This window comes from Myxine glutinosa, chromosome 12 (assembly GCF_964187855.1).
Source record: "Myxine glutinosa chromosome 12, kmMyxGlut1.1, whole genome shotgun sequence".
Classification (NCBI taxonomy): domain Eukaryota; kingdom Metazoa; phylum Chordata; class Myxini; order Myxiniformes; family Myxinidae; genus Myxine; species Myxine glutinosa.
This window is the reverse complement of record NC_136272.1, coordinates 106,281,667-106,304,352: the sequence shown is the minus strand read 5'-3', so window position 1 is coordinate 106,304,352 and position 22,686 is coordinate 106,281,667. Positions and strand designations below refer to the sequence as shown.

General features: G+C 41.4%; 1 protein-coding gene across 1 annotated transcript; it reads left to right on the top strand.

Moving 5' to 3' along the window:
• Positions 1 to 11,999: 11,999 nt before the first annotated feature.
• On the top strand, positions 12,000 to 13,758 carry LOC137437219 (THAP domain-containing protein 5-like). Its single transcript, XM_068131585.2, has 5 exons — positions 12,000 to 12,147; positions 12,579 to 12,676; positions 12,836 to 13,040; positions 13,254 to 13,385; positions 13,561 to 13,758. Exons 2-5 carry the CDS (start codon positions 12,606 to 12,608, stop codon positions 13,756 to 13,758), a joined length of 606 nt encoding a protein of 201 aa, XP_067987686.1. The 5' UTR covers positions 12,000 to 12,147; positions 12,579 to 12,605.
• The last annotated feature ends 8,928 nt before the right edge of the window (positions 13,759 to 22,686 follow it).

Here is a 22,686-nt window from a genome sequence, read left to right as displayed (position 1 = left end):
TCAGATAGGGTACATCTTACCATGAAATCAGCATAATCATGTATATCTTCCGACAGTTTCACATTCAACAATTTGTTGTTTTCCCTTACAACATTCAAAAAGTTATATTCATTTATATGCATCACACAAATAATATTCAATCAGGTATGTATTTTACTACTAAACTAAGAATAGCATCCACAATTGCTTTCAGGTTAATATAGTTCAAAAATTAACTTGTGCAGGTATTTTAGCACTACTCTAAGAAAATAAATTGTATATGATTACAATCACAAACAGGAATATCTAATTCCAAACAAAAATTTTCCCAAACCAACAAATTAAGCATAATGTATTATTACCATAATTCCTCTCCACTTTTTCTTTTCCCCTTTTTCCCCTTGCAACATCACTTGATTTAATCTTTTAATCTCAGTATTTATGTCGCCATAAAAGTCTTCCTTTTCTGGTTCCACATTTCTTTCCTCATTTGTCACTTCATGCGTTATCATCGTGTTGTTGGTTACCTTATTCAAACACACCGTCACTAAGGCTTTCAAGCAAGCCACCACTAAAACAATTGCCAATATAACTACTAAACCAACAAACAAGTCTGCTACTCATTGTATATATTCATACCTATGACATAATTATATGTCGATGACATTCAACATTATATACCAAACTAACAAGCTTCCTAAAAGGTAAATAAAGAAAATCCCTTAATATGTAACATAAATCAGATTATTTGTCTTACCCTGATCCCCCTATCTCCCGGGGTTGAACTCAATCCCCTGATCATGAGTGTAGTTGTGATACATTTTTCACTCATGTTGTATTAATATCAGCAGGTAATTGTATGTCATGTAGGCAAATAAATGTCACTATCCCAAGTAGGAATATCACATGTTGAAAATGTAATGTTTATCAATGCAAGGGGTGTTAAAATGTAATTCAAATGACTGTAAATCACGACTATCATTTAGCTGCCACTGAATGTTCTGCTGGGCTGCTAGGTGCAGCCTCATTTTCTGTGGGATCGTCCACCTTAGCCCCATGTGCTTGCTTGCAATGAGAGGCATGAATCCAACTTTCTGTTTTGGGTCCATATTTGTTTCTATTCTTATCAATCTCCTATGGTTTATCATTTCGTTCCAAGATACCGCAACCAAAGGTTTTAACCAAAGCTCTACCAAACTATTTCCAATTTGAACAAAAAAATGCCAGTGAAACAATGATTCGAAGAATTAACTTCAAGGGGTCAATAAATTTATTCTATAGCCAGATCTAATTTTCACATCCAATAGTTTGCCTTGCCACATGTCATATTATAACACTTTAATAAACCTTCGCAAAATGTTTCCCATCTCAACAAATTTCCTTTTTACAAATAGCCATGTGTAACTTACGTATTTAACTACAATTTCCTCTCAATTTGTTTGGCCTAGCTGGCCGCAAAAGTGGCTGCCAGCATGCAGTACCGTTCTTTATCTACCAAGGAAGTGCTCGTCCACACAAGACCTCTACCAAAATGTTGTTTGTAAAAACAAATCTGGGATTTCTGATTACATGGATGCACACTCTCAGGGCATTTTCAGGCTGCTGTTAACAATCCACTACGATAAATTAATTCCTTTACCCACAATCAAATAATTAGTACAAATTGAGGATATTATCCCTATCACATTCTTTTATAGATTCATTATGTTGGATCTAATTTTTTCCAATAATTTTCCACTGCTGTAAGGAAGAACAATAGCTCTCATAAGTCTTAGTAATATCGTACTTAATTTGCCCAGCATCGAATAATTTATTTACTATCCTTTCTCATCTGTTAACCAGTGACTTTGTTTGAACTCCAGAACTGAAAACCCACAATAGTTCAAACCAGCAAAATTTTCTTTACTATTTTCCCATATCATCTATGCCTAAACCACATCCATACATACAGCACAATTTATATGCTGATAAAATTCAAGTTTATATATATAAAAATCCATGAGCAGAGTACTCTGGGAAGTCAGTGTAAGACCTCTCCAAAATTTGGCTAATTTTGTACTCCCACATTTTTATGAAGCTCATATCCATAAATAGCTTTGATTCTCATATAAATTCGATCACAATGGAATCCCAAGATTACTTCCAATTTTTTACTATTAATGAATAGCTGCTCATAACTCAGCAAATCAAATCTTTATTCTCCATCTCCCTTGACAAAAGTGATAATTTTCATAATCAAATTATATTTCTATTTTTTATTTTTATTTTTATGAATTCTCTCGATATGCGATCCCATCCCCATGGAACTATCTATTTTTCAGACAAGGCACACTGTCGGTGTCAACAATCTTGTAAGATTGATACACAAAAACAAAAACAACAAACACAAACATTGATACACAAAACACACACACACGCATGCATTATGCATATTTGTTTGCGTTGGAACCATTATTTACAGATCAGGTTGGGTGTCAGTTTTATTTCATTTTCATAAAATTTGTCCTTCAATTTTATAAATGCTAATATGCAAATGGACCAAAAAGTTTATTTTTAGAAAACCCCTATGATGTCACATTGAAATTACCCTTTCAGTTCCCACCATAATTTATCCAAATTTGACTACACACCCATTTGCATGTCAGTCGACCACTGACCTATCAATCATGTGGAACACTAGTCCGAAATTCCCACCTGATCATCATGTGACTCTTGTCACTTGGTTTCAAAAATTTGCAATGCAATTGTTCCAACTTCGTAAATTTAAAATTTTGTGCCCAACATAAAAGATCCAATTTCGGCATTTGATCAATTAATTACTAATTTGCTTACAAGCAAAAGAAAAAATGAATAATTCTTGCTCCGAAAACCTTTTCAGACACAAGAATCATCGACAGTTATTCATGTTTGTCCAGTAATCTAATCTGTTGAGGCCAATCGTCATTTGGGACCTGCCGCAATGAAGGCCTAATCATTGTCTGAGGTATCGGTCAGCACTGGTACCCTTGATCTTAGTTTACCCTATGAACTTGTCTTCCTTTTGGTATACGGACATCCTCTTTTCCAATGTCCCATCCGTCCACACTTGAAACACCGGTTTCTGTCGTTGCCTGGTCTGTGCACCTGTGCACTTGTATTGCTGGGCTGCATCTCTACATCCATGAGTTGCCACTGCAATCTCTCGTTATCTCCCGAAACACGAAAAAATTCTCTGTCCCATCCTTTTTGGGGAGACAACTGGAAATCAGATGGGACAACTGTCCCTTTCATTCCTAATTTCGAGGGCAGTTGTGCATTTGTCTCCTCCACTGTATCCTGTATCCTTTTTATTTTAAGTTCTAGATCCGTTATCCGTTCTTGCTGTTCCCGTTGTCTGGATTCACCATCCCAAAGATGGAATGCAAGCCAGTCTACCGTTAGATTCTGTCTCTTCCTGGCTTTCAATCTTTGTTCCAATCTTTCCAATCGACTTCGCTCAAATGTACCATCTCTTGGAAACTCCTCATCATGTCCCTTTGTCCACAAATACCAATTCTCGACCTGCCTTATAGCTTCGGCACCATAACGGTCGTACATATGATGTGTACAAGTACCTTTTTGTGGAATCTCTGGTTGTCCTTGTGTATTCTTGCAGGCTCCATTTCCCATTCTGCCTTTTATCAAAGTAGCGTTGGATGTGTTGTAGTTTGTTCCTCTAAAGCTTCACTCGTACCTCCAGGAAGGATCTCTCCACCTGTTCAAACGGTGATTTCCAGAGAATCTCCCTTACCTGTGGCTTTTGCACAATCCAATCTCACAGATCAGTATTTGCAGATGAGCCAGAGGGTCAGTATAAATTGGGTGAATCCTCAGGTGTCCGCTCTGTTGAAGGGGAAATCACACAATGGTAACCGCACATATATATCTATATATAAACTCACCACCTTGCTCAATTTTCCAAGGTTGTCTTCACATTGATAATATCTCACAAAGATATTAAAGCTTCTTTCTTGAGACCGCATTTTCATCAATCAAACGATCAATATATTCAATTTAATTTATTCAATTCAATTTATCCAGTTAAATTTATTCAATTAAATTCAATCAATTAGATTCAATCAATCAACAATTCAATCAATTATTCAATTTCAATTAATTCATCAATATTCATCAATAAATCAAATTAATCATTTTGGATGACTCCTTGCATAAGCCCTTTCCCCAATGATGTCAGGACAGGTCCATCCATTGACTGAGATCGAAGCTCATCGGTCGTCACCTCTGGTTCATACCTCATGTCAATTGATGAATCACCGTTCTGTCCTAGGGTCATATCTGACATATTTCCCCATTTTGCCTGGTCTCCACAAATTTTCTTTGCAACCACTAAAGGCAACTCATCCTTCATTCGTGAGACAGCCAAAATGGATGGCAGATATTAAAGTTCTTTGGGAAAAATATCTCATCATTTTTTTTTTTAATAGTACCCAAATCTCTTGGCAATATAAATTTCGTAAAACTCCTGAAATAAGACTGTAAAATTCCTTCAATCATGCTAAATTTTGAAACTCCATCGCTTGTAACACCCAATTTATCCCATAGGGCTTGAAAGTTCTTTTCCAAGTTCGTGCAATCATTCTGCATTTGAACCCTATGATATCATTCATAATAATCATCATGATTTTATAGTCATGGTCCTATCACCATCATCTATTTAAAACGAACATTTCCTTTATCACCACAGCTATGTGGTATAATCAACAATAGAATAAGACTGTACATAGCAACAGGCTACCTCATGGCCACTTAGTATACCTATTGACAATAAGTCATAACAATATCGAATAATCATTGAACAATTAAAAAATCGCTTCCATTGCTCCAGCCGCAGCATTCGTCATTTTGTCTGCTCATCCGCGTGACCAAAACGAAATAAAGGGAGCTCAACCATTACACAGCGCTTTTAATGGCGCATGCCATAGGAACTCAACGCAATTTCGACTCGGCCAGAAAACGAGCAAATTTTGCAGGATGTTAACTGGAATTAGTCGTGAAAATATATCCAAAATACACAAAAATACACACCCACAAAAAATAAACAACAAAACCCAAACAAACCCAAGGTCGACCATATTACACAATTAAATTACACCTTAAATTATTCATTAAATTACTCATTAAATTACTCATTAAATTACTCATTAAATTACTCATTAAATTACTCATTAAATTACTCATTAAATTACACCATTTCAGCATCGTATTGATTGCTGAAATGTTCATGGGTTTAAACACACCTTAAAAGAGGTATGCTTTGTGGTGTTGCCCACCTACCACGTTTAATTAAATTACATCATTTCAGCATCGTATTGATTGCTGAATTGTTCATGGGTTTGAACACACCTTAAAAGAGGTATGCTTTGCGGTGTTGCCCACCTACCACGTTGAATTAAATTACATCATTTCAGCATCGTATTGATTGCTGAAATGTTCATGGGTTTGAACACACCTTAAAAGAGGTATGCTTTGCGGTGTTGCCCACCTACCACGTTGAATTAAATTACATCATTTTAGCATCGTATTGATTGCTGAAATGTTCATGGGTTTGAACACACCTTAAAAGAGGTATGCTTTGCGGTGTTGCCCACCTACCACGTTGAATTAAATTACATCATTTCAGCATCGTATTGATTGCTGAAATGTTCATGGGTTTGAACACACCTTAAAAGAGGTATGCTTTGCGGTGTTGCCCACCTACCACGTTGAATTAAATTACATCATTTCAATTAAAAAAAACATCGCTTCTACTGCTCCAGCCACAGCATTCGTCACTTTGTCTGCTCATCCGCATGACCAAAACGAAATAAAGGGAGCTCAACCATTACACAGCGCTTTTAATGGCGCATGCCATAGGAACTCAACGCAATTTCGACTCGGCCAGAAAACGAGCAAATTTTGCAGGATGTTAACTGGAATTAGTCGTGAAAATATATCCAAAATACACAAAAAATACACACCCACAAAAAATAAACAACATTTATTCCGTTCAACAGAACAAACATTTCCTATATCATGACATGCATGTCTTCAAAATTATATGACCAAGAGAAAAAGTAAAACTAATTAAAAACTGCGGGCAGTGATGATCCGGGGACCATACCGCTCCATCCTGATTGGACGAGTGCATGCTAGAGTCATTAACAACGACAGTCCAGATCCGATTGTTCAAAATTTCAACTCAATCGATCGAAAAATGAACGCAGGGATGCATTTTAAAGGTGCAGTGGCACTAACTGAGTTGCCACGAATATGGCCACGAAATTGCCAATATGGCCATCACAAAATATTTTCCTTAATCAATTGGCTCATAGCATAACCAATCTGCAAGTATCTCATCCGAAGATGTATCTCTGAGGAATTTTAATTAAATAAGTCATTTATAAATCAACGAGTTAATTTATTAAATGATTAATCAATAAATCAAAATTTTCCTTGACAGCCACATCACTTGGTCAGTGTCATGTCCAAATATCAGCTTCCTTACTCAAAACGTGCCTGAGTTAATGTAATGTAATTACTGTAATAAGATTACTGCAATTACTGTAATGATTACTGTAATTACTGTAATTACCGGAACTGTAATTACTGTAATTACTGTAATTACCGGAACTGTAATTACTGTAATTACCTCAGGTAATTACTGTAATGTAATTACTGTTATGTAATACGAAATGTAATTAATTAAATAAGTACTTCATTCATCGCTAATAATTAAATAACTCGTGAATTCTTATCCGATTTACTTAACATTTGAGTGTCCCCAAAACGTTGGAGCAAAACGTTGCAACAACGAAAGTGAAACATTGTGGCGACGTTGTGGAAACGTTAGCAAAACCCAACATTTGAATGTTCCCAAAACGTTGGAGCAAAACGTTGCAACAACGAAAGTGAAACGTTGTGGCGACGTTGTGGAAACGTTAGCAAAACCCAACATTTGAATGTTCCCAAAACGTTGGAGCAAGACGTTGCAACAACGAAAGTGAAACGTTGTGGCGACGTTGTGGAAACGTTAGCAAAACCCAACATTTGAATGTTCCCAAAACGTTGGAGCAAAACGTTGCAACAACGAAAGTGAAACGTTGTGGCGACGTTGTGGAAACGTTAGCAAAACCCAACATTTGAATGTTCCCAAAACGTTGGAGCAAAACGTTGCAACAACGAAAGTGAAACGTTGTGGCGACGTTGTGGAAACGTTAGCAAAACCCAACATTTGAATGTTCCCAAAACGTTGGAGCAAAACGTTGCAACAACGAAAGTGAAACGTTGCAGCGACGTTGTGGAAACGTTAGCAAAACCCAACATTTGAATGTTCCCAAAACGTTGGAGCAAAACGTTGCAACAACGAAAGTGAAACGTTGCGGCGACGTTGTGGAAACGTTAGCAAAACCCAACATTTGAATGTTCCCAAAACGTTGTTTTCAAAAATCCTTAATTTTCATTCGATTTACTTGAAATTTGAAAATGGATTTACATATCAGTCGATTGGTTCAATTGAATTCCCAATGATCATGTCCGGCCTTGTACATTCCACGAATCCCGCACCAAATTTTCTCATACTCACTCAAATTACATCCATTTCACATATCTGTTCATGAAATTTCACAAATGATCACAAGTAATTATCACATTGCAATGACCTCTCAACATTCCTAAACCAATAAGCTAGTCTGGCGATGCCAAATACCCCACACCCCTGTCATCCCAGAAGTCACTGTTTGCCACAACCATTATTTGGAAGTCTTTTGCTGTCAAAACACAATTTCTCTGCTGTCAAAGGCCCAAAACCCGGCCTCTGTGACTTCTCAGCCAATTGTCACTTTCTCTTGACAAAAACAAACATCTTCTATATTTATCCCATTAAAATCCCATTAAAATCCCATATCTTGTCACCCTTTGCATTGTTGAAAGCAATTAATTCCATAACTCAATATTACCTCACATCGTTACATCCTTACACCCTTACATCCTTACATCTACTTTTGTCCACAAATCTTTTTAGAAGTGAAACAAAATTTGTCTGTACTTTGTCTCATAGAATCCACAGTACCAGCATCGCAACCTCCCATCTGTCTATACCTTGTCACAACTCCAATTCATTCTTCAAGGCACAACCCAGAGTGATTTGAGAACTATACCCAGAGTTCTATACAATACCCAGTTTCAGAGAGTAAACAATTATATACTTTTTCATTATTTTTCCATTTAACTTGTTCAAAGAACGTTCATTTCGCAAAATCGAACCAACCACAACCTTCGCCATTAATATCTATTGTAAGCGTGCCGAATCAATAAGTATCACTTTTCCTATGAGCCTCGACCAGAGGGTGGTTGTTACTCACAAACACTCGTCGCTAGCTGTTCCATTGTCTGTTGATTTTCATTCTGCTGCCGATTTCCATTGAGCCATCAGAGTGGAATTTGGAATTATTATTTCTCTGAGCTCATGAAAGTGGTGACATTGGGTGGTTTGCCATTGCTTTTCCACAAAAGCACTTAATTATTGTCTTTCATTCAACCGTGAAGCATGTCTCAAAGGCTTAGTGATGGACCTGGACAAAATTTGATGCAATTTTCATCCAATCGCCATCTTTCATAATAATTCTGGACCGGTATGAGATGGGGTTGTCTGTCATGAATTTATTTGTTGATCGAACGAGTTTTAGGTGTTTTAGAAAATGGCGGGAAACCTTGTACCCACGGCTTTGGTCCTACACAATTTCGTTTAATTTATCTAAAAAACATTCTGTGGACCTGTCGTCTTAATCGCACACCCTGAGCGGACAGCTCAGGGGTACGTTTTCAAGTGCGAAACAAATGTACCGGCCTTACAAGACTTGGGAGCAAATGGTCGCATGGTGCACTCATGCCCCGTTTGCTCCCAGGTCACAGTAAGGCCCTTAATGACCAGCATCGACCTGGCGCATTTTATTTAGACAGCGCAAAAAATAAGTATTTACAGAAATCATTTAGAAAAACACGAATAATAGCTACAATCGTTTAAAACGTTCCATCCGTGACTTTGTCCGCTTATTCACTATTCCTGATTTGCCATCAAGGACCTCGATCATTCCCCGGCGTACTAACTTCCGCTTTTGTAAATGAGATTTCAACAGGATTACGACTCAAAGGAAAAAGAACGAGCAGACATTTTGTAGCTCGGACGATCCTCGGACGATCGTTAAGATCGTTACATCTTAATCATAAAAAATGGTTCTTTGGGTAGTAGCCACAGCACCTGGGAGTACCAGCTCAGCAATGGTTCTTTGTGATCCACTACCCAGCACCCTAGACCAACTCAAATGGGTCTCTGTGTCGCGAGCACATCACCGGAGCCAAAAGGTCTCATCTATATCTTCCTTCTGAGGGCTCTCCTGCACTAATAGTGCGTGGAGAAGCCCAAACACCACTTTCTCCATATACATACAAAATAACTATACAGAGGTTCGTATATCATAATGGACAATCCACAAGAAGCCATGCAATACCTTGGCGATGTCCACTTGATCCACGTACGGTAGCCACCAAGTTGTCGGAGAATGTGGTAAGACTCAGGAGACTCCAATATGACCGAAACAGCTTTATAAAGTAAGGATTTATTATAATTACTAAGTCACTTGTTTCAATTCAATAAAGACTACAATAGCTAAACGGATTGTTAATTCAAGTCGTTGGTTCTTCTTCTTCGGCCGGTCCTCTCTCAGCGCTGTTCACAGGGTTCCGTTCCGTTCCGTAGGTCAGAGCTTCTGGTGACAAGTCTCCTGACTCATAGTTTGATCTGGTTTATATGGGCCTTGTCGCGCTAATCCCTTGTCCGCAAATGCCCCGAGGTCATGCATGCTCGCCCCACTGGCACCAGCTCGCTCCCCTCCTGCTGCGAGTTCCATTTACCAAACAATAGGGGGGTGCTCCAGCCTGGGGCTGTGACCAGGTGGACAAGAGATTACCATGTTCGTGCACATTCTTGGCATTCATTTACGAAATCGTCTATCTGCTTCGTTACCAGTCTTAATCAATGAGTTACCAGTGCCAATCAATAAGTTACACTGAGTTACACTTCCACAATTGTATGTAGTGGTTTGGCGCAAGTGTTGGTTTGGCAGATGTGTTCGTGTGGTGCATGTGTTGGGTTGGTGGATTAGTGGTTTGGTGGAAGTGTTGGTTTGGCGGATGTGTTGGTTTGGCGCATGTGTTGCTTTGGTGCATGTGTTGGTTTGGCTGCTGTCTTAGTTTGGCGGATATGCTGCTTTTGGTGTATGTGTTGCTTTGGCGCGTCTGTTGGTTTGGTGGATGTGTTCGTTTGGCAGATATGTTGGTTTGGCGGATGTGTTGGTTTAGCGCATGTGTTGGTTTGGCGGATGTGTTGGTGTGGCGCATGTGTTGGCTTGGCACATGCGTTGGTTTGGCACATGTGTTGGTTTGACACAGCATTGTTTTGGTGCATGTGTTGGTTTGGCGGATGTGTTGGTTTGGAGCATGTGTTGGTTTGGCGGATGTGTTGGTTTGACAGAAGTGTTAGTTTGGCGGATGTGTTGGTTTGGCGCATGTTTTGGTTTGGCAGATATGTTGGTTTTGCAGATGTGTTGGTTTGGCAGATGAGTGGTTTGGCGGATGTGTTGGTTTGGCGCAAGTGTTGATTTGGCGCATGCGTTGGTTTGGCGCATATGTTGGTTTGGCATTTATGTTGGTTTGGCGGATGTGTTGGTTGAGCACACGTGTTGGTTTGGTGGATATGTTGGTTTATGGGATGTATTGGTTTGGTGCATGTGCTGGTTTGGAGCATGTGTTGGTTTCGATGCTGTGTTGGTTTGTAGTATGTGTTGGTTTCGATGCTGTCTTAGTTTGGCAGATGTGTTGGTTTGGTGGATGCATTTGTTTGGTGGATCTATTGGTTTGGTGCATGTGTTGGTTTGGCTGATGTGTTGGTTTGGCGCATGTGTTGGTTTGGCGCATGCGTTGGTTTGGCGCATATGTTGGTTTGACTCCTGTCTTAGTTTGGCGGAGGTGCTGGTTTGGCAGATGTGTTGGTTTGATGGAAATGTTGGTTTGGCGGATGTGTTGGTTTGGAGCATGTGTTGGTTTGGCGCATGAGTTGGTTTGGTGCATGTATTGGTTTGACGGATGTGTTGGTTTGGGGCGGATGTATTGGTTTCGTGGATGTGTTGGTTGGATGCATGTGTTGGTTTGGCGGAGATGTTGGTTTGGCAGATGTATTAGTTTGGCGCATGTGTTGGTTTAGCGCATGTCTTGGTTTGTGGTATGTGTTGGTTTCGCTGCAGTCTTAGTTTGGTGGATATGTTGGTTTGGTGGATGCATTGCTTTGGCAGATCTATTGGTTTGGGGCATGTGTTTGTTTCGCTGAAGTCTTTGTTTGGAGCATGTGTTGGTTTGGCTGATGTCTTAGTTTGGCGGAACTGTTGATTTGGCGGATGTGTTGGTTTGGAGCATGTGTTGGTTTGGCACATGAGTTGGTTTGGTGCATGTATTGCTTTGGCGGATGTGTTGGTTCGGCGGATGTGTTGGTTTGGTGGATGTTTTGGGTTGGTGGATGTTTTGGTTGGGTGCCTGTGTTGGTTTGGCGGATATGTTGGTTTGGCAGATGTATTGCTTTGGCGCATGTGTCGGTTTGAGGTATATGTTGGTTTATCGGATGTATTGGTTTGGCGCATGTGTTGGTTTATCGGATGTATTGGTTTGGCGCATGTGTTGGTTTGGCGCATGTGTTGGTTTGGCGCATGTGTTGGTTTGGCGGATGTGTCGGTGTGGCGCATGTGTTGGCTTGGCGCATGTGTTGGTTTGGCGGTGTTTTGGTTTGGCGCATGTGTTGGTTTGGCGCATGCATTGGTTTGGCGCATATTTTGGTTTGACTCCTGTCTTAGTTTGGCCGAGGGGTTGTTTTGCCGGATGTGTTGGTTTGGCAGATATGTTTATTTGGCAGATGTGTTGGTTGGGCGCATAGATATATATATATATATATATAGATTGGCAGTGGGTCACGACAGGGCGAGATTTCCGGCCGCCATCTTGCCACAGGAAAGCTTTCAAGTTGCCATCTGTGGAATGCACTCGCGTCATCGTCATTTGCAAGTTATTGTTGATTAAATTGACTACAACTGGCGAACAAAGTATCAGGTTAGTGTCGTACATTGGATTAAAACACATTCAGTTGCCAGACTCTGATAATGTTGTAACTTTGGTGATATTTAACGCATCGTCTGCCTGTCTGCACTAACACTGGTTCATAGTAGAATGTTAATTCTCTTAAATGTTCTGTCCATGAGGTACATGTACCTCCAAAATGCAGCTCTCATAAATCATTGAATAAAGATAGGAGATTCTGGGGCACATTTGGGACTATCCATGACTCATGAGGAAACTTGGCCATGTTCAGGAATTCTCATGGGGATAGAATTCTCGACCGAGATCTTCAACACCAAGGGGTTGACTTATCCTGTATTCAATATTATTGCCAAGCAGTCAAAGGTAGGCCTATTATATTTATATAAGCATTATAAATATAAGCATTAACTTTTACATTGTGCTTGTTCTTTCTTCAAATATAGGAGGGAGTAGCCTAGGCTACAGTTAAGATGCCCAGGCAGTGTGCACATGCAAGATGCCGAAATATACAGAGGAAGGGGAATGGTCTGACATTTCATCTGTAAGTTGAATACCACAATATCTCTTCTAAATATATGACATGTATATCTCTTATTTGTGTTTACAGGATAGTAGACCTAATAAAATCTGCAGGTTTGAGGTCTGCTTTCCATGCAGCTCAATCAGATTGAATTTAAACAATTAGCTATCTTATTTTCAGCTTCCCCACCAGTGAAGGGCATGAAGAAAGAAGAAGGAAATGGTGTATTCAGATGAAACGGGTAGAGGGGTGGAAGCCAAAGCCCTGGGATGTCGTGTGCAGCCAACACTTTTTACCTGTGGACTTCGATCTTACAGGCCAAACCAAAAGACTACGTCATGATGCAGTCCCATCAAAGTTTGACTTACCAGAGCACTTGCAAAAAGTATGTTTGTGTTGTTTGTGATCTTTTCTAAACGAACTAAAACCTTCATACTTTAATATTTGGACAGTGTGTAAAATGTGTGGGAACTATATGTAATAGTACGCGGCGGCGGACTCTTTTTTGACTCTAACTTTAAGACAGATAAAGTAACTGCATGTTTTATTCTGTGGTATACTTTACGTTGACAATATGTGGCTGATGTTTGCTTTTCAGCATGAGAAGAAACGTCAAACGCAAACTTCAAAGAGGGCATTGGAGGAGCGCCAGGACGACCATCAGGCTCACATGCATGAATCCAATACTAAAAGCCTTGACAGTGGACATGTACATTCAAGTATACCTGATGTATGTATATTGGAATTAGTAGCTTAAAATGCTAGCATTGATTGATTTTTATATAAAAATTAGTCACGTACTACAGGTAATTTACATAGTCCTAGTGAAAAATCATCTTTTTTTGGGGGCATATCTGTCTGGTGATATTCTGCTCATGCATATTATTTGTGCTGTGATGTTGTAGTTCCATAGCTATGCAGCGCCCGACGAAGCTGTGGGAAAAGTCAAGTTGAGGAGGACAGAGGATCGAGTGGCTGACTTAGAGCTGCAGCTGAAAAACACAAAGGCCAGAGAGAAAAGATGTAAGAGCACGTTATCATCCATAGAGGATGAGTTGAAGGAACACAACCTCATGACAGCAGAACTATACACAAAGAATTAAGTTAAGCACCCCCCCCCCCCCCCCCCCGTTTTTTTACAACCTCGCACATTACAAGTTTGTTGTCGTCAAAACAGTGTAATATACCCATGATATTGCTATATTTTCTGGAGAAGTGATATTATGGTCACATAAAAACATAACAATCATGCCGTTTTCAATATTTTATTCTGAATAATTTAAGGTGAAATTTTTTGGGAATTTTAGGCATATTTTCACCTCAATTTAAGTATGGAGCTATAGGTCCATCACGGACAGTGTGGATGACGTTTATGTTTTCTAACGTACAGTCATTGTTCTGAGAAGACCTCTAGCGATCTTTGCGTCAATAACGTGTGTAGGACCCACGTGATCGGATCACTGACTCAACCAATCACTTTTTTTCACTTTGATCACTCAATTTCATCAATGGATAATTGCTAATGTCATACCAATCATTATTTGATCTCACATACCTTAGAATATATGCCAATGTATACATATACACAAAGAATATATATTAGGGGGTGCTTACCTTAATTCGTTGTGTAGGGGTGCTTAACTTAATTCTTTGTGTATAGAAGAAAAGCTCCAGGCGTACCGTGGTAGGACTTATTCATCGTATTGGTTACATTACGTAGATATATATGCCACTGGCATCTGAATGAAGTTCATTCTGTCAAACAACAAATATCCTTCTGATAATCTGATTATCGGTACAACTACATCACTTTGTGTTCAATAACCATACTTTTGGTCTAAACATTACTTTCTAAAAGATTTTCATACATGAGCAATGTTTTATGTTATATATTTCGTTTCAGACTTTCCCATGGATCTATTTAAAAAATCAAAGGGAAGTGAGGCATACACAGCAGAACAGAGAAGGTTTTCTCTGACCTTACATCTGTACGGACCTAAGGCATACGAGTACCTTCGCAGCAAACTTAATATGCCTTCAACCAGGACACTGAGAATGTAAGTTGTCACAAACATGGATGTATTATATTTAATTTGTTTGACATGTGTCAACTACATTTTGAACTCATTAAGTAGTTGTTAATAATGATCACAATAGTCAAATTGATTATTTAAGTTCCATAATTTTTTCTCGGTGGCTCTCTAATGTGGATTGCACCGCAGGAATCAATTCTTCGATGATTATGTGCCTCAAGGAAAAATGTGCAAATGATCCCGAGACATACAAGAATGTTGCTCTCATGATAGACGCCATGGCCATTAGGAAACAGATTGTTTATGATCCAAAGGAAAAGAAGATGCTTGGATTTGTTGATCTAGGAGATGACTCGGAGAGCACCAATGAGGCAAAAGAAGCCCTCGTCTTCATGGTTGTTGGCCTACGAGGCCATTGGAAAGCTCCTGTGGCCTATTTCTTGACAAACACTTTAAGAGCTGCCACTCAGAAGCAACTGCTTTTACAGTGTATCGCGTCCTTGCATGGGATTGGCATCCATGTGAGGACACTGACGTTGGATGGACATGCTTCCAACCTCGGGATGTGCAGAGATCTTGGCTGTAGCTTGAGTGCACTCGACTGCAAGCCATCGTTTAAGCACCCTGATACTAACCAGGAGATTTTTGTCATAATGGATCCATGCCATATGCTGAAGTTAATGCGAAATATGTTCCAAGCATACGGTGTCATAATGTCTGACAAAGGACGTATTGATTGGCGCTTCATTTTGGATCTACAAAAACTTCAGGATGATACTGGATTGCGATTGGGAAATCGATTGTCGTTCAGGCACACGAACTTCATGAAACAGAAGATGAAAGTTAGTCTTGCTGCACAGTTGTTGAGCAACTCCGTTGCAACAGCACTACGTTCAATGGAGCTAGAAGGCCATGCCAATTTCCAGGGTGTATCTGCCACCGTTGAATTCATTCAGGTATGCTTATAGTTGTGAATTTATGTCCAATTTGGTTTCAAATCAGACCCAAAAAAGTTCTACAAGTGCAGCTTTGTTTGCTATTTTTCAGTATGATTGAAATACCAATTGTAATATTACGCCATAATGCAGAGGTAACTTGAGGCTTATTGTAGGCCCAATATAAACATACTCTTTACTCTGGTCACATTCTTGACTGACTATTTTCAGGTGATCGATAAACTGTTCGACATCATGAATGTGAGAAATGCCTATATGCATGGGTTCAAGTCGGCTCTCAGCCCCTCCAGTATTGGACACACCATGACGTACATGGATTCTGCGGCGACGTATTTGCAGTCGCTGAAGACAATAGAAGGAGAATTCATCCACAAAACTAGAAGGTTTGTGTAATCCTGATAACTTGTTCCTCCTCTGGTTCCTGCCCCACCCCCTCCTTGACCTTTGCCAGTTTCTCCCCCACCTCCCTCTCCTATGCATCAGATATAAGTTCATTCCGGTTAGTTAGGATACTTATTGTTACTTGTTGTTTTGCAGACACACTGCCATTACAGGTTTCATAGTTTGCATTGAGAGCTTGAAGCGTCTTGTGCCACTGCTGCTACAGGAACAAGCATATGTACTGACATACAAACTGTCACAAGATCATCTGGAACTATTCTTCAACTCAGTGCGCAGAGCAGGCAAGTTACATGCATTTCTCTTTCATAAGTTTAATAGCTAATATAGGATTTAATTTAAGTACTGTACTCTATGTATATAATTTATTTCGGGACAGTAAACACAAACTTGTACAATATTTTGTCAGTGGTGAGTTGTCGTAATTTTACATCGAGCTTGTTCCAGAGTTTCACGCCAACAATAGATACACTCATTGCTTTTTACTTAATCATATCTGTTGTTGTATGAAATTATTTAAGTACTGTACTTTTGAATTAAAAGGACATGTTTCTCTCATGAAGGCAAACATTCTGTTTCAGGGGGCTGGAACAACAATCCCAATGTCCAGCAGTTCAAGTCTATATACCGGAAGCTGTCTGTTCATTGCGGAATTGAGCCAACCAAAACTGGAAATGTTCGTGCTCAAGATGGCACACTCTGCATGGCTACTACAAGCCAGTCGGATGACTGTGACAACTTTGACAGTGTTGTGTGTGTGTGATGGCTGAGCATGACTATGCAAACTGGATACCACCACAGAACAAATGTCTACTGGACAACAGCATCACATACATTGCCGGATGGATAGTCAGGCGTGTGTGCAAAGCTGTGCAGTGCAACACTTGCAGACTTGCTTTGTTCTCCGATTCGATGCCTCAGGATTATTCTCAGTCCTACCACCTGCTCAGGCTGAAGAACAATGGTGGTCTTATGATCCCATCACCAGGTGTGGTGAAGGTCTTGCACACTGCTGAGAAGGCCATCCAGAGCCTTATGGATGTGCACACAGTCAAACTCTGTACATTTCAGCAGGTTCTACTATGTGTGAAGGAAATGACAGCTTCAGAAGAACTCTTTGATATGGGCAATCATATCATTGAAACCCAATATGGCATAGATAATCACCTGTACGACCTGATAGGTATTCTCACCAATGCTTATTATGACCTGAGGCAGCACCACATTGCAAAGACCTACAATGTTAGGCGAATGGGGATGTCAATAAGACACGAGTCAACCAAGCTGGTGCTGTTCAAAGGCCAGTGATTGACAGGCATACCCAGTGTACAGTTACTGTACACACACTCAGTGTACATATGTACATGTGTGATATCACTAACCCGTGTATTTGTGTTTTATTAAAATGTTGTTAACGTGTGATGTGGTTTTATTTCTTAGCTCTGTGTATATCCATGAATATATTACATGTAACAATCTTTGATTCTTTTTATTAAAATTGCGCAATGATCGTGGCATCTTTAATTCAAACAAATATTTCTACGTTAATATTTGCACAGGAAACCAACAAATGCTTGGCAGAGATTTGGCCACAGCTGCTGGTATTTTGTGTGGGTGTCTGCGTAAGTTTTCTGTTCATATCCCTTCAACTTTGCTTGGGAGAGCAGTTTTCGTTGGTGTTGCGAAGATTGCACCGTCGTTAACTAGTGTGATGTGCTGGTCTGCTGTTGCTGTGAGGCAGAGTTCAAACCGCAAGGAAAGTGTGGTGCATATAATGTAAGCCTATATATTTATTGCTATTTTCAACGCAAAAGTGGACAAGTACAAATGTTAAAGAAAGCAGTTAAATTCAATGATGACAGATCCACATTGTGCTTGTGAGTGACAACCTTCAACTCCTGCAAATAGCAAGTCAAACAATGAACGCCTTGACACTGTTACAATAATTAATATGTGAACATATTGTTCTCACACTGGGGCAAATAGTCCCAGACCCCTCGCTCAGTATAAGGTACTGTATTGTACAATATGATGAATTAATCCTTGTCCATGTATTTAAATGGTCTGTTTATTAGTCCCAAAATGGCTTCAGCTGCGGCTTTGGAGCATTGCAGTCTGGGTTTGAGATCATTATATTAATCCGTACACCAAGATTCATTTTCTGGTGATGTTTCGCTCAATTCTTTATCTTCCATGTTGTCGATATGTTTGTTGCCAGGACCAATATGCATGACTTTGCATTTATCCTTGTTGAATGGTCAACAAATCGCTGAACAAACAACAGGCCATATCCACAGGCTGATATAGAGTACCATCGCGAATCCAGAAACAAGAGCTGTCAGTGCCAGTCACGTCTTCCTTTTCCTCTCTCGAGCCCGTTACAAGAGTCTCCAAACATCTTCTGCCTTCCCACTCCTTTCAAAATATAATTACAGCAAAGGCCTAAAGCACATTGTGATATTTGAAGCCTGGCCGACGTCAGACTTCATTAAGACGTGGCACCTACCACTGGCTACCAGCAGCGCAGATTGATGACAACGCCCAGTTATCCTGTGGCAAGATGGCGGACGCAAATCTCGCTCGGCCGCTTGCGATTGGCTGGCAACTGCCAATCTATATATATATCTATGGTTGGGCGCATGCGTTGGTTTGGTGGATATGTTGGTTTATCGGATGCATTGGTTTGGCGCATGTGCTGGTTTGGAGCATGTGTTGGTTTGACGGATGTGTTGGTTTGATGGAAGTGTTGGTGTGGTGCATGTGTTGGTTTGGCTGATGTCTTAGTTTGGCAGAAGTGTTAGTTTGGCGCATGTGTTGGTTTGGAGCATGTGTTGGTTTGGAGCATGTGTTGGTTTGGAGCATGTGTTGGTTTGGAACCTTTGTTGGTTTGGCACATGAGTTGGTTTGCGCATGTATTGGTTTGGCAGATGTGTTGGTTTGGCAGATGTGTTGGTTTGGCGGCTGTGTTGGTTTGGTGGATGTGTTGGTTGGGTGTATGTGTTGGTTTGGCAGATATGTTGGCTTGGCGGATGTATTGGTTTGGCGCATGTGTTGGTTTGTGGTATGTGTTGGTTTGTCGCAAGTGTTGGTTTGGCGGATGTGTTCGTGTGGTTCATGTGCTGGGTTGGCGCATGTGTTGGCTTGGCGCATGTGTTGGCTTGGCGCATGTGTTGGTTTGGTGGAAGTGTTGGTTTGGTGGAAGTGTTGGTTTGACGGAAATGTTGGTTTGGCGCATGTGTTGGTTTATCGGATGTATTGGTTTGGCGCATGTGTTGGTTTGGCGCATGTGTTGGTTTGGCGGATGTGTCGGTGTGGCGCATGTGTCGGTGTGGCGCATGTGTCGGCTTGGCGCATGTGTTGGCTTGGCGCATGTGTTGGCTTGGCGCATGTGTTGGCTTGGCGCATGTGTTGGCTTGGCGCATGTGTTGGCTTGGCGCATGTGTTGGCTTGGCGCATGTGTTGGCTTGGCGCATGTGTTGGCTTGGCGCATGTGTTGGTTTGGCGGATGTGTTGGTTTGGATCATGTGTTGGTTTGGGACATGTGTTGGTTTGGCGGATGTGTTGGTTTGGCGGATGTGTTGGTTTGGCGGATGTGTTGGTTTGGCGGATGTGTTGGTTTGACAGAAGTGTTGGTTTGGCGGATGTGTTGGTTTGGTGCATGTGTTGGTTTGGCAGATGTGTTGGTTTATCGGATGCATTGGTTTGGCGCATGTGCTGGTTTGGAGCATGTGTTGGTTTGACGGAAATGTTGGTTTGGTGGATGTGTTGGTTTGATGGAAGTGTTGGTGTGGTGCATGTGTTGGTTTGGCTGATGTCTTAGTTTGGCCGAGGTGTTGTTTTGCCGGATGTGTTAGTTTGGCAGATATGTTGCTTTGGCAGATGTGTTGGTTGGGCGCATGTGTTGGTTTGGTGGATATGTTGGTTTATCGGATGCATTGGTTTGGCGCATGTGCTGGTTTGGAGCATGTGTTGGTTTGACGGAAATGTTGGTTTGGTGGATGTGTTGGTTTGATGGAAGTGTTGGTGTGGTGCATGTGTTGGTTTGGCTGATGTCTTAGTTTGGCAGAAGTGTTAGTTTGGCGCATGTGTTGGTTTGGAGCATGTGTTGGTTTGGAGCATGTGTTGGTTTGGAGCATGTGTTGGTTTGGAGCATGTGTTGGTTTGGAGCATTTGTTGGTTTGGCACATGAGTCGGTTTGCGCATGTATTGGTTTGGCAGATTTGTTAGTTTGGCGGCTGTGTTGGTTTGGTGGATGTGTTGGTTGGGTGTATGTGTTGGTTTGGCAGATATGTTGGTTTGGCGGATGTATTGGTTTGGCGCATGTGTTGGTTTGTGGTATGTGTTGGTTTGTCACAAGTGTTGGTTTGGCGGATGTGTTCATGTGGTTCATGTGCTGGGTTGGCGGATGAGTGGTTTGGTGGAAGTGTTGGTTTGACGGAAATGTTGGTTTGGCGCATGTGTTGGTTTATCGGATGTATTGGTTTGGTGCATGTGTTGGTTTGGCGCATGTGTTGGTTTGGCGCATGTGTTGGTTTGGCGGATGTGTCGGTGTGGCGCATGTGTTGGCTTGGCGCATGTGTTGGCTTGGCGGATGTGTTGGTTTGGATCATGTGTTGGTTTGGGACATGTGTTGGTTTGGCGGATGTGTTGGTTTGGCGGATGTGTTGGTTTGACAGAAGTGTTGGTTTGGCGGATGTGTTGGTTTGGTGCATGTGTTGGTTTGGCAGATGTGTTGGTTTTGCGGATGTGTTGGTTTGGCGGATGAGTGGTTTGGCGGATCTTTTGGTTCTGCGGATGTGTTGGTTTTCCGAATGTGTTGGTTTGGAGGATGTGTTGGTTTGGCGGTGTTTTGGTTTGGCGCATGTGTTGGTTTGGCGCATGCATTGGTTTGGCGCATATTTTGGTTTGACTCATGTCTTAGTTTGGCCGAGGTGTTGTTTTGCTGGATGTGTTGGTTTGGCAGATATGTTGCTTTGGCAGATGTGTTGGTTGGGCGCATGTGTTGGTTTGGTGGATATGTTGGTTTATCGGATGCATTGGTTTGGCGCATGTGCTGGTTTGGAGCATGTGTTGGTTTGACGGAAGTGTTGGTTTGGCGAATGTGTTGGTTTGATGGAAGTGTTAGTGTGGTGCATGTGTTGGTTTGGCTGATGTCTTAGTTTGGCGGAAGTGTTAGTTTGGCGCATGTGTTGGTTTGGAGCATGTGTTGGTTTGGAGCATGTGTTGGTTTGGAGCATGTGTTGGTTTGGAGCATGTGTTGGTTTGGAGTATGTGTTGGTTTGGAGCATGTGTTGGTTTGGAGCATGTGTTGATTTGGCACATGAGTTGGTTTGCGCATGTATTGGTTTGGCAGATGTGTTGGTTTGGTGGATGTGTTGGTTTGGTGGATGTGTTGGTTGGGTGCATGTGTTGGTTTGGCAGATATGTTGGTTTGGCGGATGTATTGGTTTGGCGCATGTGTTGGTTTGTGGTATGTGTTGGTTTGGCGCAAGTATTGGTTTGGCGGATGTGTTCGTGTGGTTCATGTGCTGGGTTGGCGGATGAGTGGTTTGGTGGAAGTGTTGGTTTGACGGAAATGTTGGTTTGGCGGATGTGTTGGTTTGGCGAATGTTGGTTTGGCGCATGTGTTCTCATGTTCATTCTTTCTGAATCATGTCCAATCAATTGAATTGGCCACAGGTGGACTCCAATGAAGCTGTAGAGACATCTCAAGGATGATCAAAGGAAATTGGATGCACCTCAGCTCAATTTGGAGTGTCATAGCAAGGTGGGTTGAATACTTTTTAGCTCAAGATATTTCAGCTTTTTATTTCGGGAAAAATTCTGTTTAAAAATTCCACTTTCACATTATAGGGTATTGTTGCGGATCTCCAACGTCGGCCTTCGCCTTTTGAAAGGGGGGATTAATCCCCTTGTCTTTTTACTGGCCGACGCGATCCCGGGGGCTACAACGTCCTTCCCGGGCAGCGTTAAATAGGGTTGTTGGTCGAATCTGTCCTATTACCTAAGTACTAACGCTGACCGGAAACGAGGAAATAACTCCCACCAGAACCACGGTGTTAGTGGACACGCCGAGCGAAGCGAGCCACGATTCGGGCCGTTAGCAGGTACTAAACCCGATTCTAAGCGGTTGTAATCGTGCCACGCTTACCCAATTGAGAAATCACTAGGACGATCGGATTAAGAGGAAAACCAGGAAGAACAGGTAATTTATTCACACTTTGTACAATTAGAAGAGGAAAAGAAGAAGAGAATGTACAGGGAAGAGGAAGAAGCAGGTACACAGGGCAGCCTTAAACAGTCTTATCCTTATCCCTGGACACGGGCCCGTTCACTCTCAGACTCACTCTCAGGGTCACTCACACGGGGTTTGTAGATGGTCGGGTTGAGGGTCCAAGGGTCCACAGCTCGTCCGGTCCCCAACTCGTACCGTGCAGATGGTGGAAGACGGCCGGCAGCTCTCCGCGTGGCATAGGCGCGAAATGGACAATTATATATCGGGGAAAGGTCGGCTGGCGATAAGATTGCGTATGTAATACTTGTACCGCCGCCTTTATACGCACGCCCGGTATCGCAGGATACAATACGCCGTTCCCTTCTCAACGCTGCAGTCCTCTGCAATGCGTGCCGCATGCCTGCCCTT